Source organism: Alexandromys fortis, unplaced genomic scaffold (genome assembly GCF_014885135.2).
Source record: "Alexandromys fortis isolate MF-2015 unplaced genomic scaffold, M_Fortis_MF-2015_v1.1 scaffold_171, whole genome shotgun sequence".
NCBI lineage: Eukaryota > Metazoa > Chordata > Mammalia > Rodentia > Cricetidae > Alexandromys > Alexandromys fortis.
Window position 1 is genome coordinate 2259367 of NW_026068066.1, and position 12336 is coordinate 2271702.

The 12336-nt window shown below is 46.0% G+C and overlaps 1 protein-coding gene across 1 annotated transcript in view; it reads left to right on the forward strand.

Annotated features, from left to right (window-relative positions):
* The window catches only part of LOC126487676 (protocadherin Fat 3), a 122573-nt gene that overhangs the window by 57815 nt on the left and 52422 nt on the right, over positions 1 to 12336 (forward strand). The window contains exons 11-14 of the mRNA XM_050120624.1: positions 4422 to 4811; positions 7197 to 7411; positions 8366 to 8503; positions 9343 to 9486. Of these exons, the coding sequence (XP_049976581.1) occupies positions 4422 to 4811; positions 7197 to 7411; positions 8366 to 8503; positions 9343 to 9486 (887 nt within the window). The remainder of the gene's footprint in view (positions 1 to 4421; positions 4812 to 7196; positions 7412 to 8365; positions 8504 to 9342; positions 9487 to 12336) is intronic.

Below are 12336 nucleotides of genomic sequence, written 5' to 3' on the forward strand. Positions count from 1 at the left end.
CCAAAAAAAAAAAAAAAAAAAAAAAAAAAGAATCCCAGTGTGGGGGCAGGAGAGGTACCTGAGTCTTACAACTCTCTGGTGAGTTACTGGCTGTTGATGCCTGCCAGGGAGGGAACGTCACTTTTTAGGCGTGTTCCCCATATGGTAAATGACCCAACACTCATATGCACATACAGCATTAAGTAGATGCAGTAAACAAGAAATAAATATGAAAGGTAACTTAAGTGCAGGAGGGAGAAATGATGGGGACCCTGGTTTAGGGATGATATTATCAAATACATCAAATATGCATATGTATTTTAAAAAATAAATAAAAATAATTTCTAGAAAGACTAAATAAGAAAACCTTTTCAAATTTCTTCAAGTTATTTCTTTTTCTGCTATGTACTCCATACTCCACTATACAGACCTGCTCACAGCCATTTGGTACGTGTCGGGTGGGAGGGCTTGTGGGACAGACCATATGAAGGTGGAAAGAGCACATAGATGTCACGAACACACCTCTGCAGGGTGGACAGAGCAGCATCAGACACCAGACTGGAAGCAGCCAATCCTGAAGGCTCCTGGTGCCTATGGAGACTGTTAAAAAGGAGAGCACACGTATCTTAAAACCCAGGTCTAAGAAATCTCACTGTTCTTGTGGTGCTGATGACTCCTGCCATTTGATTTGGAGTTGTTGTGTGTGTGTACATGCATGTGTGCATGTGTGTGCCTCTGTGTGCGTGTGTCTGTGTGTGTGTCTGTGGGTCTGTCTGTGTGTGTGCACACGCATGTGCATGTAGAAGTCCAAGGACAACCTAAGTGTCATTCCTTGGATGTTACTTTGTTTTTTAAGACAAGCCTATCACTGGCTGAAATTCACCAAGTAGGCTAGCTGGTTGCTTGGCCAGGGAACCTAAAGTATCTTTCCTACCAGCACTCCAGCTCTGGGACTCTGCTACAGGGCTGACTATTTATTTATTTATTTTCCTTAGAATTCTAAGTATTGAACTCAGGTCCCCAAGCTTAGAAGGCAAGCACTGAACCATCTCTTCAAACCTGGTGCTGCTGTTAATACCATTGACAGCTTCAGATATAAGGCCGAGTGTGTTGACATTGGTTTGACTCTTCGGGGATGATCCCAATACACAAGGTATTGCTTTTCACAGAAGCAATAAACTGTTTAGGCTCTGTGGCTGAATTTCGGGCAGTCACTGAAGAGTGTTGATCTTCCATTTCCTTTCCATCCACAAGATTCCAGCAGCTCCTCATGGCCCAGCTTGCAGGGAAGGGATTTTCTGGTTCATGCTGACAGTAGATGCTTCATGAGAAAAACTGGAAGTCCACTGGAAACACACACACACACACACACACACACACACACACACACACACAGAATTTGAAGATGTCTAGAGATGTGGGGGTGGGAGGAGTTGTAGTTCAGAGACTCTGAGAAGCTGGAAATGTGGCTTTCCACTATTCTGTTACAGCAAAGCAGGAAAGAGTTGCCACTAAGTCGCAGTGAGCAGAATCAATCTGGTCCAGGGTGGCTGACTCATATGAGCCATGGAAACACAACCCTCTTGCAGGAGGGCCAACGCTGAATTAGGAGAACAGCATCTCCTCCTCGTAGAGGTGAGTTCTAATTAGGAGGTTGGAGGAGAAAGTTGCAGGCCTGGAACTGTTTGTTTGCTTGCTTGCTTTCCTAGAACTCACTTTATAGACCAGGCTGGCTTCAAACCCACAGAGATCAGCCTGCCGCTTCCTCCCAAGTGCTGGGATTAAAGGCGTGTACCACCACTGAATGACATCATGTTCTTTCTAATGACACTTCAATAACCTGTCCCAGTAAAGGGAGCCAAGGTCCACTAAAAGCACATTCCAACTGACCTCGCTGCGAGCCATCCCTTCTTGTCTCTCTTAATTCAACTTGTTTCTCAACAGTGAATCAGAAGTTGCTTCCTCCTTAACTGACCTTTGGGCCTGAAGGGGTAAAATCTCCTACAACACCTCCAGGAAGCTGAGCAAGGAATCCAGGAAGGCAAGACTTAGCTCCATGACCCTCATGTCTAAAGATGCTGAGAGGACCAAGCCAGGCCCTCAGCCCTGGTCTCCTGCCCCGGCGAAATAAATTTAGTAGGTCCCAGCCATGAGAGGCTCTGGGTTTTCAGCCTCCTGCTCTGGGAAAGAACTGTGTGCCGTATGCTGGGGTGGTCTTCAAACCTGTAGGGAATGTGTGTGATTTGAAAACGTGTGTGATGTGTTCGTGTCAGCTGCTGCTGTGTTTCTGCAAACACTCCTCCGTGGCTTTCAGCACAGCCTTGAGAATACAGAAACAGTCTAGGCAGCATCCAGCGCTCCTGTTCTGACACTTAGCCAAGTGATTGTTTTCAAGGAACAAACTCAATCCCTTCTGCATGCCTGTCCACATCAGGAATTTCTATGGAAGAATTCATTCTTCCAGCCCTTCCCTGAAGCCACAGTTAAGGGAAAAGACTAGAAGAAGAAAGCCCATTTGTCATTTGTTTCCAGTCTGAATACAAATATTGGAAGTTGATGTTTATAACTGGATGGTTATTTTGCAACAGAAATAAAAGAAAATGATGAAACTTAGGATGAAAAAAAAAAGGACTCTTGGGAAGGGGACCAAGAACGTGCTCTCTACATTGGCCTTTTAGTCAAAGTCATACAGTACGATTTAGGGCTTTCCTTCCAGATACTTGATTTTATTGGTTTGCCAGGAATTTGTGTTTGTTTTTCAAGGAAACTGTATATGAGGAAATAAAATGTTCAGTTCTTATTTGCCAAATGCCTGCCACCCTCCCCTCTTGGCAAGGTGTCATGCTAGGAAATGTACAAGAAGCCTTGCACTAGAAAAACCTGTGTTCCAGGTACCATGATTTACAAATGGCATCACAGATGGTCATCATAGCCAAAGGCCTCTGACAGGTGGCTTTCTCACTGAGAGTGTTTATGAGGGCTGGAAGTGATGGCTCAGCAGGAAAGAGTGCCCACTGTCTTGCCAAGGACCAGGGTTATGTTCACAGAACCCTCTCGGGCAGTTCACTGTAACTCTTACTCCTGGGATCCTGACGCCCTCTTCTGGGCCAACAGCCACTCACACTCACTTATGCATCCTCACAAAAAGACAAATACACAAAATAACTAAAAACTAAAATAAAAGCTATTTTAAAGAGAATTTTATGATCAAAATGGAGCTGATTTCACCAACAAATTTGTTCTACTTTCCTTCTTATGAATTTTAATGACTGAAGCAAATCTAAGGCTTTAATACCTATTTGGAATAACTGGAATCTTCTAATGAAAACGACCTTCAGCCAGTGTCATTCAGGAATCTATTGGTGGGCAATTCTTGGCTGATATGTTTTTGTTTGAGTTCATGCCAAGGTGACATTTTTGGTGCTCTCCTTCACCTGGAGATTCCCCCTTGCCAGCCCCATGGCTTCCCTTTTCCCTCTATGGTCCTTATGGCCTCAACCATTCTCATAATTTTGTACATGAATCGCAACTGATGATGCTCAGAAGTGTAACTCCAGTTTGAGCCTCTTTTCTGAATGCCAGCCTCTCCCACCTAACATCCTTATTAAACATCAAATGTGCACCTTCAATTCGACATGAGAATTCCAGTCTTGCATTCCAGACCTCATTGTCCCACATCTGTCTCAACAGCTGAGAACTCTCTCTTTGCAGTTGCTCAACTGCACGGAAGAGTCATCTGGAGCCTGTCTTCTGTGGCACCCCATATGCTGCCAGCTCCACATCAGCAAACATCCCTCACCACCTCCACGTTCAGCAGAAACCCCACATTCTTCCCTTGCTCCCCCAGTACTCAGAAGAGATGGGATCCGGTGCTTTCTAATCCCTGCCAACACCGGGCCTTTGCTCAAGCTGCCTTTATAGTATGCCTACATTCCTATGGGAGGTCATTGAATGGTGCCTCTCTCCTGTGTTGGCCTTCAATCTGTTATGAACATAGCTGGAAGAACCCTGTTCATGTCTAAGGCATGATCCGTGATCTCACAGCTGTCAGGTGCTTTCAGATTCTCATCTGGGGCTAGAACCCCCGTCACCATCAGTAACACCTGGTAGATTCTCAATAAAAACGTGCTGAAGTGATTGGTTAATTAGTTTCAGCTTTTCTTTGGGGTACACTGTTATCCATACATCTATTGGCCTCTAAATTTTCTTTGGGGAAAATTAATTTGAGGAAGGTTATATATTAATAATAACCAAAGAATTATGGTATTTGTTGTCAATTTACCAACTTTAATCTTGTTCTCTTTTGCAAACTGAAGATTTCATTTCAGTATGGCCAGAGCTATTTCCACAATGGCTTTTTGCCCCGGGAAGGTCTTTTGCAAGGAAAAGCGAATATCTTGGTGCTATGCTTTTGTCCTCTCGTCCTGTGTCTCCTCCCACAGGCATCAACAGGAAGGTTGTGTACTCCCTGGAGGACTCAGCCAGTGGGGTCTTCTCCATCGACAGCTCCTCTGGCGTCATCATCCTGGAACAGCCTCTGGACCGAGAACAGCAGTCATCCTACAACATCAGTGTCCGGGCCACCGACCAGAGTCCTGGACAGTCCCTCTCCTCGCTCGCCTCGGTCACCATCACCGTCCTGGACATCAATGACAACCCCCCTGTGTTTGAGAGGAGGGATTACCTAGTAACGGTGCCTGAGGACACTTCCCTTGGTACCCAAGTTCTCTCTGTGTTTGCAACCAGCAAAGATATCGGCACGAACGCTGAGATAACGTATCTCATCCGGTCTGGGAATGAACAAGGGAAGTTTAGGATCAACCCAAAGACAGGTGGGTACATGACAATTCCAATAGTGCTTCCTGTTTCTTTTCCCATCCCGTCATCCTCCTGCCTCCCTTGCAGGGCCTGCATGCAGACTTCAGTGCCCAGCTCCTAACAATGATCCTTCTAAATTCCAAACACCAAGCAGTGGGCTCACTTGGCAAATTCTTGACCCATGCGTTGACTACGGAACACCTAGTTAGGAGGATTGGGTCAGCAGTGTGTTTTCTGTGTAGCAGCTGTGAAGCTGTGATGTCTACATTCAAGCACAAGAGTGTGTTTGTGTCTCCCTTCTGTTAGCTCTTCTTGGATCTCGTGTGCCTATGGTAGGAAGGGAACAGGAGATGAGCTGCCCCTGTACTCCGCCTACAGATAGCTGACCACTCTCTGGTCATGACTGACAGTGGCCATGATCCCCAGCACATCAAGCGGTGCTTTGTTGTCAGTCCAAACGGTGTGTATCTGGGTGGTTTCCACTACTCTTGGTTCAGCGTACCTTTGGTGTGCACCCTTCTGGAGGAGCTATTCTCTAATAGTCCAGGCTATCCCCATTTTCCAGGCAGGAGGTAAGTTCCTCACACCTCTGACCTTTGCCCATTTCCTAAATCACTCAGGAAACATGTCGCTATTGTGCGAGATGGCAGAGGAGGCCATTTCTCCTAAGTCAGCACATAGGAAAAGGGTAGTACCATGATCACCAACATTCAATCACCATTGGCAGTATTCTGCCGTCCTATGAAATCTTTGTGTATAGCTCACATACTCCAGATGAGAAAAACAGAACTTTTGAGCAGTTCAATAATTTCCCCACCCTTCGCTATTCGTAAGTGGATTATCTAATATTTGAATTTTTTTCTCCCTGGCACAGGAATGCACACTCTAATCCTGTCATGACATAACTGTGTACAAATGTAAAAATGTACCCTTGAGTAAAAGAAAGTAGTATTGATTGACAGGCTGCATTAGCAGGACCTCCCAGCAGAAAGTGTTTATTAGGATCATTACTTCAGATCAAACTGGATGAAGAGTTCACTCACTGCGATATGCATTAGCTTTACCCTGTCCAGCTATGACAATTCTATATGAACACCATGGGGAGGTGGTTAAGGATAGTTTAAAGTTGTCATTAGGTAACTAAACTGGAAAAGTTAAGCTCCAAGGGTAGTAAGTGCTCAGAAAATCCAATTATGAATCAAAATGGGCTCTAGATAGAAGTACAGTTTCTGTTTCCACCATAATTTGAAGGAAACTATTGGCAGTCTTAGCACTAGAGTCCTCTGGCTGATTATGCCCAAGAAAATGATCTCTCATTTGACCTAATGATTGTTTTCCAGAGAAAGACAAACACCTGGGAACTGTCTTCTAGGCACAGTAGGTAGCTAGCAACTTAAGAGCACTGTACACGGTCACTACCAGACAGGGCTGGGACAAGGAGGGTGGGTGGCTCCCTCCCAGAGTCCATCTTAAAAGTTGCCCTCAACTAGAACCCTTCTTTTCTTCTGTTCACGTGATTCCTTGTGGTTGTGAAAACCTGGGCTACATAGGTGTGAACATCTGGGTTATGTGGGTGTGAACACCTGGATTATGTGGGTGTGAACACCTGGGCTATTTGGGTGTGAACACCTGGATTATGTGGGTGTGAACACCTGGATTATGTGGGTGTGAACACCTGGGCTATTTGGGTGCGAACACCTGGATTATGTGGGTGTGGACACCTGGGCTACATGGGTGTGAACACCTGGGTTACATAGGTGTAAACACATGGGCTACATAAGTATGGACTCCTGGGCTACCTGGGTGTGAATACCTCAGCCATGTGGCTGCAGACACTGAAGGGCTGCCGATTTCCAGGAGCCCTTTTCACCTCATGCCACCCTGCCTTGAGAGTCCCTGTGTTTTCATCCTCTGTGCATGCTCACTCCAGATGGACACATCATCAATGGGCACAGCAGCTGTGTGGTTAATTCAGTTCAGCGCTGGCCATGAGTGGTTACCTGATGACGGGGTGGGGGGGCAGTGCCCTCCAGTCACAAGTGCACACAACGTGTTCTTCCTTCCCCGGGGTCACTCAGAGACTAGAGAGACAGTGCTCAGGGTGCTGTCCCTGTCCAGCTCTCTGGTTTCACAAGTAGAAACTTCTACTGCCTAAAATAAAGCCTGGAATTATCACAGAAACTGTGAGCACTGCCCATTTCTTCAGGAACGTGTCTGATAGACGGCTATGCTTTAACTGGCAGTGTTCATTAGACTTCCACAAAGTTTTCAGGGACTCACAAGCAAATGCCCAAACTTACAGTCTTGGCTAGGGATGATATAAATCACACTTTGCCTACAGAACAGCTGAACCAGGTTTCCCCCTAATCAAATATAAACTTACCTATTTTCCTTTGAAGGGGGTATTTCTGTCTTGGAAGCTCTGGACTATGAAGTATGCAAAAGATTTTACCTGGTGGTAGAAGCTAAAGATGGGGGCACCCCAGCCCTGAGCGCTGCAGCCACCGTCAGCATCGACCTCACAGATGTGAATGATAACCCTCCTCGATTCAGTCAAGATGTCTACAGTGCCGTCATCAGTGAGGATGCCTTGGAGGGGGACTCTGTCATTCTGGTAGGTGCCAGCAGCATCTGAATTCTGGGACAAAACATCCTCACAGCGAGAAATGAGTGAGGTCTGTCTTAGACTCTGTTTCCCCTCCTCCGTTCAGTGTTTCAAGGATGTCTGTCACACGTGGGCTTTGAAGAGCTCCTTCTCCAGTTTGTGTGTTAGAAGGAGTCCTACGGGTTCATTTATATCAAGCTATAAATTTCTAGTAATTGCTTTCCTTACAGAAGTATATACTTTTAAAGAAAATGCAAGATAGCGTAGATGAGCTTTTTAAAGCTCCGAGGCAGCTAATCCACGACTACAGAGTAATTGACCCATGACTAAAGAGGAAATACGTGGATATCGTCCTACTGGAGAACGGGGATTCTCCAGTGTGAGTGTGAGAAAAGCACTGGTTGAAGAGGGAGCACGGCCCACTGTGGTGGACAGGCATGGCAATAGAAGAACAAGCCTAGTCATGTCCAGTCAGGAAGCAGAGAACAATGCTCCACTAGGTTTCTGTAATCTTCTTTTCCATTCTTTCTAGGGCCCCAACTCATAGGGATGATGTCATCCATAGAACCCCTCAAATAGTCCTCAGAGCTGTGTCTCCCAGTGATTCCCGAGCCAGCCACACTGGGTAAACAGCCAGCCCAAGTGGCTGAGAATACTGTTTGCAGAACTGTAAAGAGGTCATGAAATTGGCTTTGTCCGTTAGCTCTGGGGTCTGTCATCATGGTCTCAAACCTGATGAAAATCAGGCCCAACTGATGTCAGACTCTGGAAAGGTACAAATTAATAAGGAAATAAATGTTCCATGCTATTGCTGCCCTCTTTTGTCCCACCAATCATCCCCCCCCCCCCCGGGAACTTATCATGCATAGTTCTAGAATACTGCCAGCCGGAGATGCTAAGGATCAACCTTTTGTCTTTCTCTTGCATTATACCTTGTCTTTGCTTTGTTTCTTTTCTGTGAAGCTGATAGCAGAAGATGCGGATAGCAAGCCCAATGGTCAGATTCGTTTTTCCATTGTGGGTGGAGATAGGGACAATGAATTTGCTGTGGATCCCTTCTTGGGACTTGTGAAGGTTAAGAAGAAACTGGACCGGGAACGGGTGAGTGGGTTTGGGTCATCCCTCACCATCCACCACTACACCATCACTGGACTCACGGGCATAGGCTCATTATGAGTAGCAAGGAAATGCAGGTAGACATTTGGGTTAGATTTCTGAAAGAATTTTATACTGATAATTGCTTCTGGCAGATATTGGAGATCTTAGAAAAAAAAGACAAATATGTACCTTCCTGCATAGATTGAAATTTAGTCCATCATGAGTCAGAGAAAGAAGAACCCTTCAACCAGGACGCTGCCCCTGGTTTCATCAGGATCTTCAGTCCTTTGTGAGCTGGTCAGGAAAAATCATCTGAAGGCACTCGAGGAAAAAAGTGATTCCCAAAATCCCTTTGTCCCATTCTGAAATAATCCTTGACTGAAATGTATGTTTTCAAAGAAAGTGAAATCTAGAAATGAACTCCAGAGCAATAATACTAAGAGGCAAACTGAATCGTCTAGTGATACAGCCCTCTAGCCCAGGAATATCAAAATCAGCGGTGTAGGTCAGTGATGACAATTGTATCAAACAAAGACTCAGGCCCAGCCTTAAAGGCAGTGGCTCCTCCCCTCAGGAAGAGACAGAACTATCAGGCTGCAGGTTTTGTTGGGAAAACTAGCTGAAGTGGGCAGTATCCTAGTGGGCAGAGGCTGGGACATCTCTAAACACCCTGAAATGCATAAACCAGCTCCCAACAGAGAAAGATCCAGCCCCAAATGATGATGGCGCCAAAGTCATCGGGATATGAGAAAAGGTGACATAGCCAGAGACTTCAGGTTATCTGAGCATGTGCAGAAGGCCAAGGCTCTGCGGTTCCTAATGTCACCTCTGTGCCTTGTCAGGTGTCAGGATACTCCCTGCTCATCCAAGCAGTAGACAGTGGCATCCCTGCAATGTCTTCAACTACAACTGTCAACATTGATATCTCTGATGTGAATGACAACAGCCCAGTGTTCACACCTGCAAACTATACCGCTGTGATCCAGGTAAGCAAGTCTTGCCAGCTGGCTACTACCTGTGTGGCTCAGCCTCCTCCACTCTGGCTTGTTGAGTTCTTCTATGGAAAATAACTTAGAGTTGGAGACTCTGGCCACTGCAGTTTACTGCTGACAGTCTCAGAGGCTGAGAAGATCAAGATCACGGCTTTCCCAGATCTTGTATCTGGCAAGGGATTGCATTCTGTTTATAACGGTGACTGCTAGCTGTGTCCTCACTTGGCAAAAGAGATGAACATGCTCCTTTAGGCTTCTCTCTGAGGACTCTAGGACCTCAACAGACCTGTCTCTCAGTACTATTGCATTGGGACCTAGATATAGCCTACAGGTTATGAGTATCCAGTATCAACTTGTCTCTTCCTAGAGAAGGTATGAAAGCAACCACCTCAATTGTTGAGAATAGTTATTGAGTCCTGTTTCTTCTAAGTATTAGATGTTTCATATACACAGCCTGTCCCCATCACTGTGTGTCACGGAGGATGTAGACCAACACACACTCTCCCATCCCGTCCACAGACACAGCCTGTCCCCATCACTGTGTGTCACAGAGGATGTAGACCGATGCCCACTCTCCCATCCCATGCACACATACCTTACAGTTGAAAGAGCCAAGATCTGTAAGCATGAATAGTCTTCTCAAGATCATGCAGCTGGAAAGCAGTCAGGATTTGAACTTGAATCTATCATGTAAGCACATAATATGAATAATCCTTCTGCAGTGACAGGCTATCTTTAAGATCCCTGTTCTGAGTAGAGAGATATCAACAGGAACCGGCCCAGGACTTCAGATAGAGCAGCTCCTCCTTAAGCTCAGCTTCCATTGCAATTTATTGCAATTTATTTACTGCTTTAAATACGCCTGCCTTAAAGTCAGGCTGCAGGATAGAGTAACTTACAGCTGGCATTCTGCTTTCAGGGTGGACGCCAGGCTTCCCCATTAGCCTATTGTTCAGCAGTTAGCTCGTGAGCAGGGTACTGGAGGCTGAGAGCCAGGCTAGGAAGATGTGCTGACCCAGACTGTGAGTGTGGAAGACTTGAGACACAGCTAGAGATGCTCATGTCTTCCGGGTCCACAGGAGTTCTGGAGAAGCAGCTCTCACTGTGCTGGCTTTGCTGTCAAAGTGGCTCTCAAGTTCTCTTTGAGCCTCTGAGAAGGAGTGAAAGGAGAGAGTGCTCGGGTCTCTAGAGAGCCCTTTGGGATAAGATGGACGATCTTGAGTGTGGCCATCTATAACCAGCCTCCTTCACACAGTGACACTGAGCTGTCAGGTAACCAGGCTGAGATGTTCATGAAACAAAAGCTACCCTGTCTACTCATCCCTGGCCATTGCCAGTGCAATCTCAGCTCTTCCTGGAGACATTCTGATTTACCTCTCATCTGCTCCTGCCAGCAGCCACAGATGTGATTGCTCTCCTCCCTCCTCCCCGTCCCTCCTCCCCTCTTTCTCTTAGATCTCTGTGGTTGTGGCCTACAGGGGCACTCTCTGCCTCACCCCGCCCTGTGCCCTCCTCAGACAAAATATACTTTGCCTTCTCAACATTCCATTTATGACATGCATCCATCAGCTGGACAGACTGTTTCAGATGCGGAAGTCAGCCAGGACTTCCTCCCCTGCAGGCTGGGTTTGTCTGTAATTTCACACCCTTCCTTCTTAGACGGTGACCCCAAGGACACACATTCTCTCACTCTATTTTTTCTGAGGAGGAAATGGCCTTCAGAGAATGAGCAAACAAATCAATAAATCTTCTGTTTGTGTGGTGCTGAGTATGTTGTCTGTGTAAAGCAGTAAATCTTCTCTGGGATGACATGGTCCCACGGTGGGCTCCAAAGAGAGGCAGTGCCTGCAGCCTGGTGCTCAAGCAGGCAGAGACGGGGCAGAACAGAAACCTCTGAGGTTTGCTCCTGCTCCTTTTTCAAGGATTCCTCCCTTTTTCACACCCAGAATATTGGGTTTATCCCAGCACCTGGTTATCTTTTTCCCTGCTTCCTTTTTTTTCTCTTTCTTTTTTAATTTTAAATTTTCATTATTTAAATTTCAGTATATGGAGCCATGGCTTATCTAGAACTTATTCTATAATTTAGAATGGACTCAAACTCATGACAGTCTTTCTGCCTCTGCTACCCAACTGCTAGAAATACCAGTGTGAGCCACTATGCTCAGCAACACATAGTTATCATAAATTAATCAGCATATGAGCCTTGGGCTCCCCCAACATCCTGTACCCTGCTCCTCATCTCTTGGGACCCAAACATCTTAACCCTTCAGCTGATGTCATCAGCAGGCGAACACCTAAAGCCAACATCAGCCTAGACAGCACTAAGGCCAAAGTCTAGCGCATTGAGTCAAAGAGATGGATACTGGCCTTGGCTACAGATAACTTCATCCAGGGCTTTCAGAGTGAAGAAGATAAACTTTGACCCCAGAAGAAGGCATGACTCATCCTCATGTTCCTGTTGTCATACCAAGTTTCCAAAATAGTTGTTAAAGTTGAAGACTGCCCCTCCTCCTTCTCAAGTTGATAAATGTGCTATCTACTTTCTTTTCCCTAGAAGAACATGAAACAGCCGAGTTGTGGGGTTGGTTGTAAAGGTCCATTTGGTTTTATATGTTGACTGGAATGTCCCCCCAAAATGTCTAATGTGACACCGTGTTACAGTGTTGGGCCTCCACGCAATCACAATAAAGCATAATCATGTTGTAACAAGGGTGAGGACCCACATTTCCCTCCCAGCAGGGTGATGCTGCAGGGCCCTGGGTGGATTTCCAAGATAATCACAAGCTATGAAGGATATGACTCAGAGCTCTGTAGATAGGTTCAGAGAGTCATGGACGGGGGGAC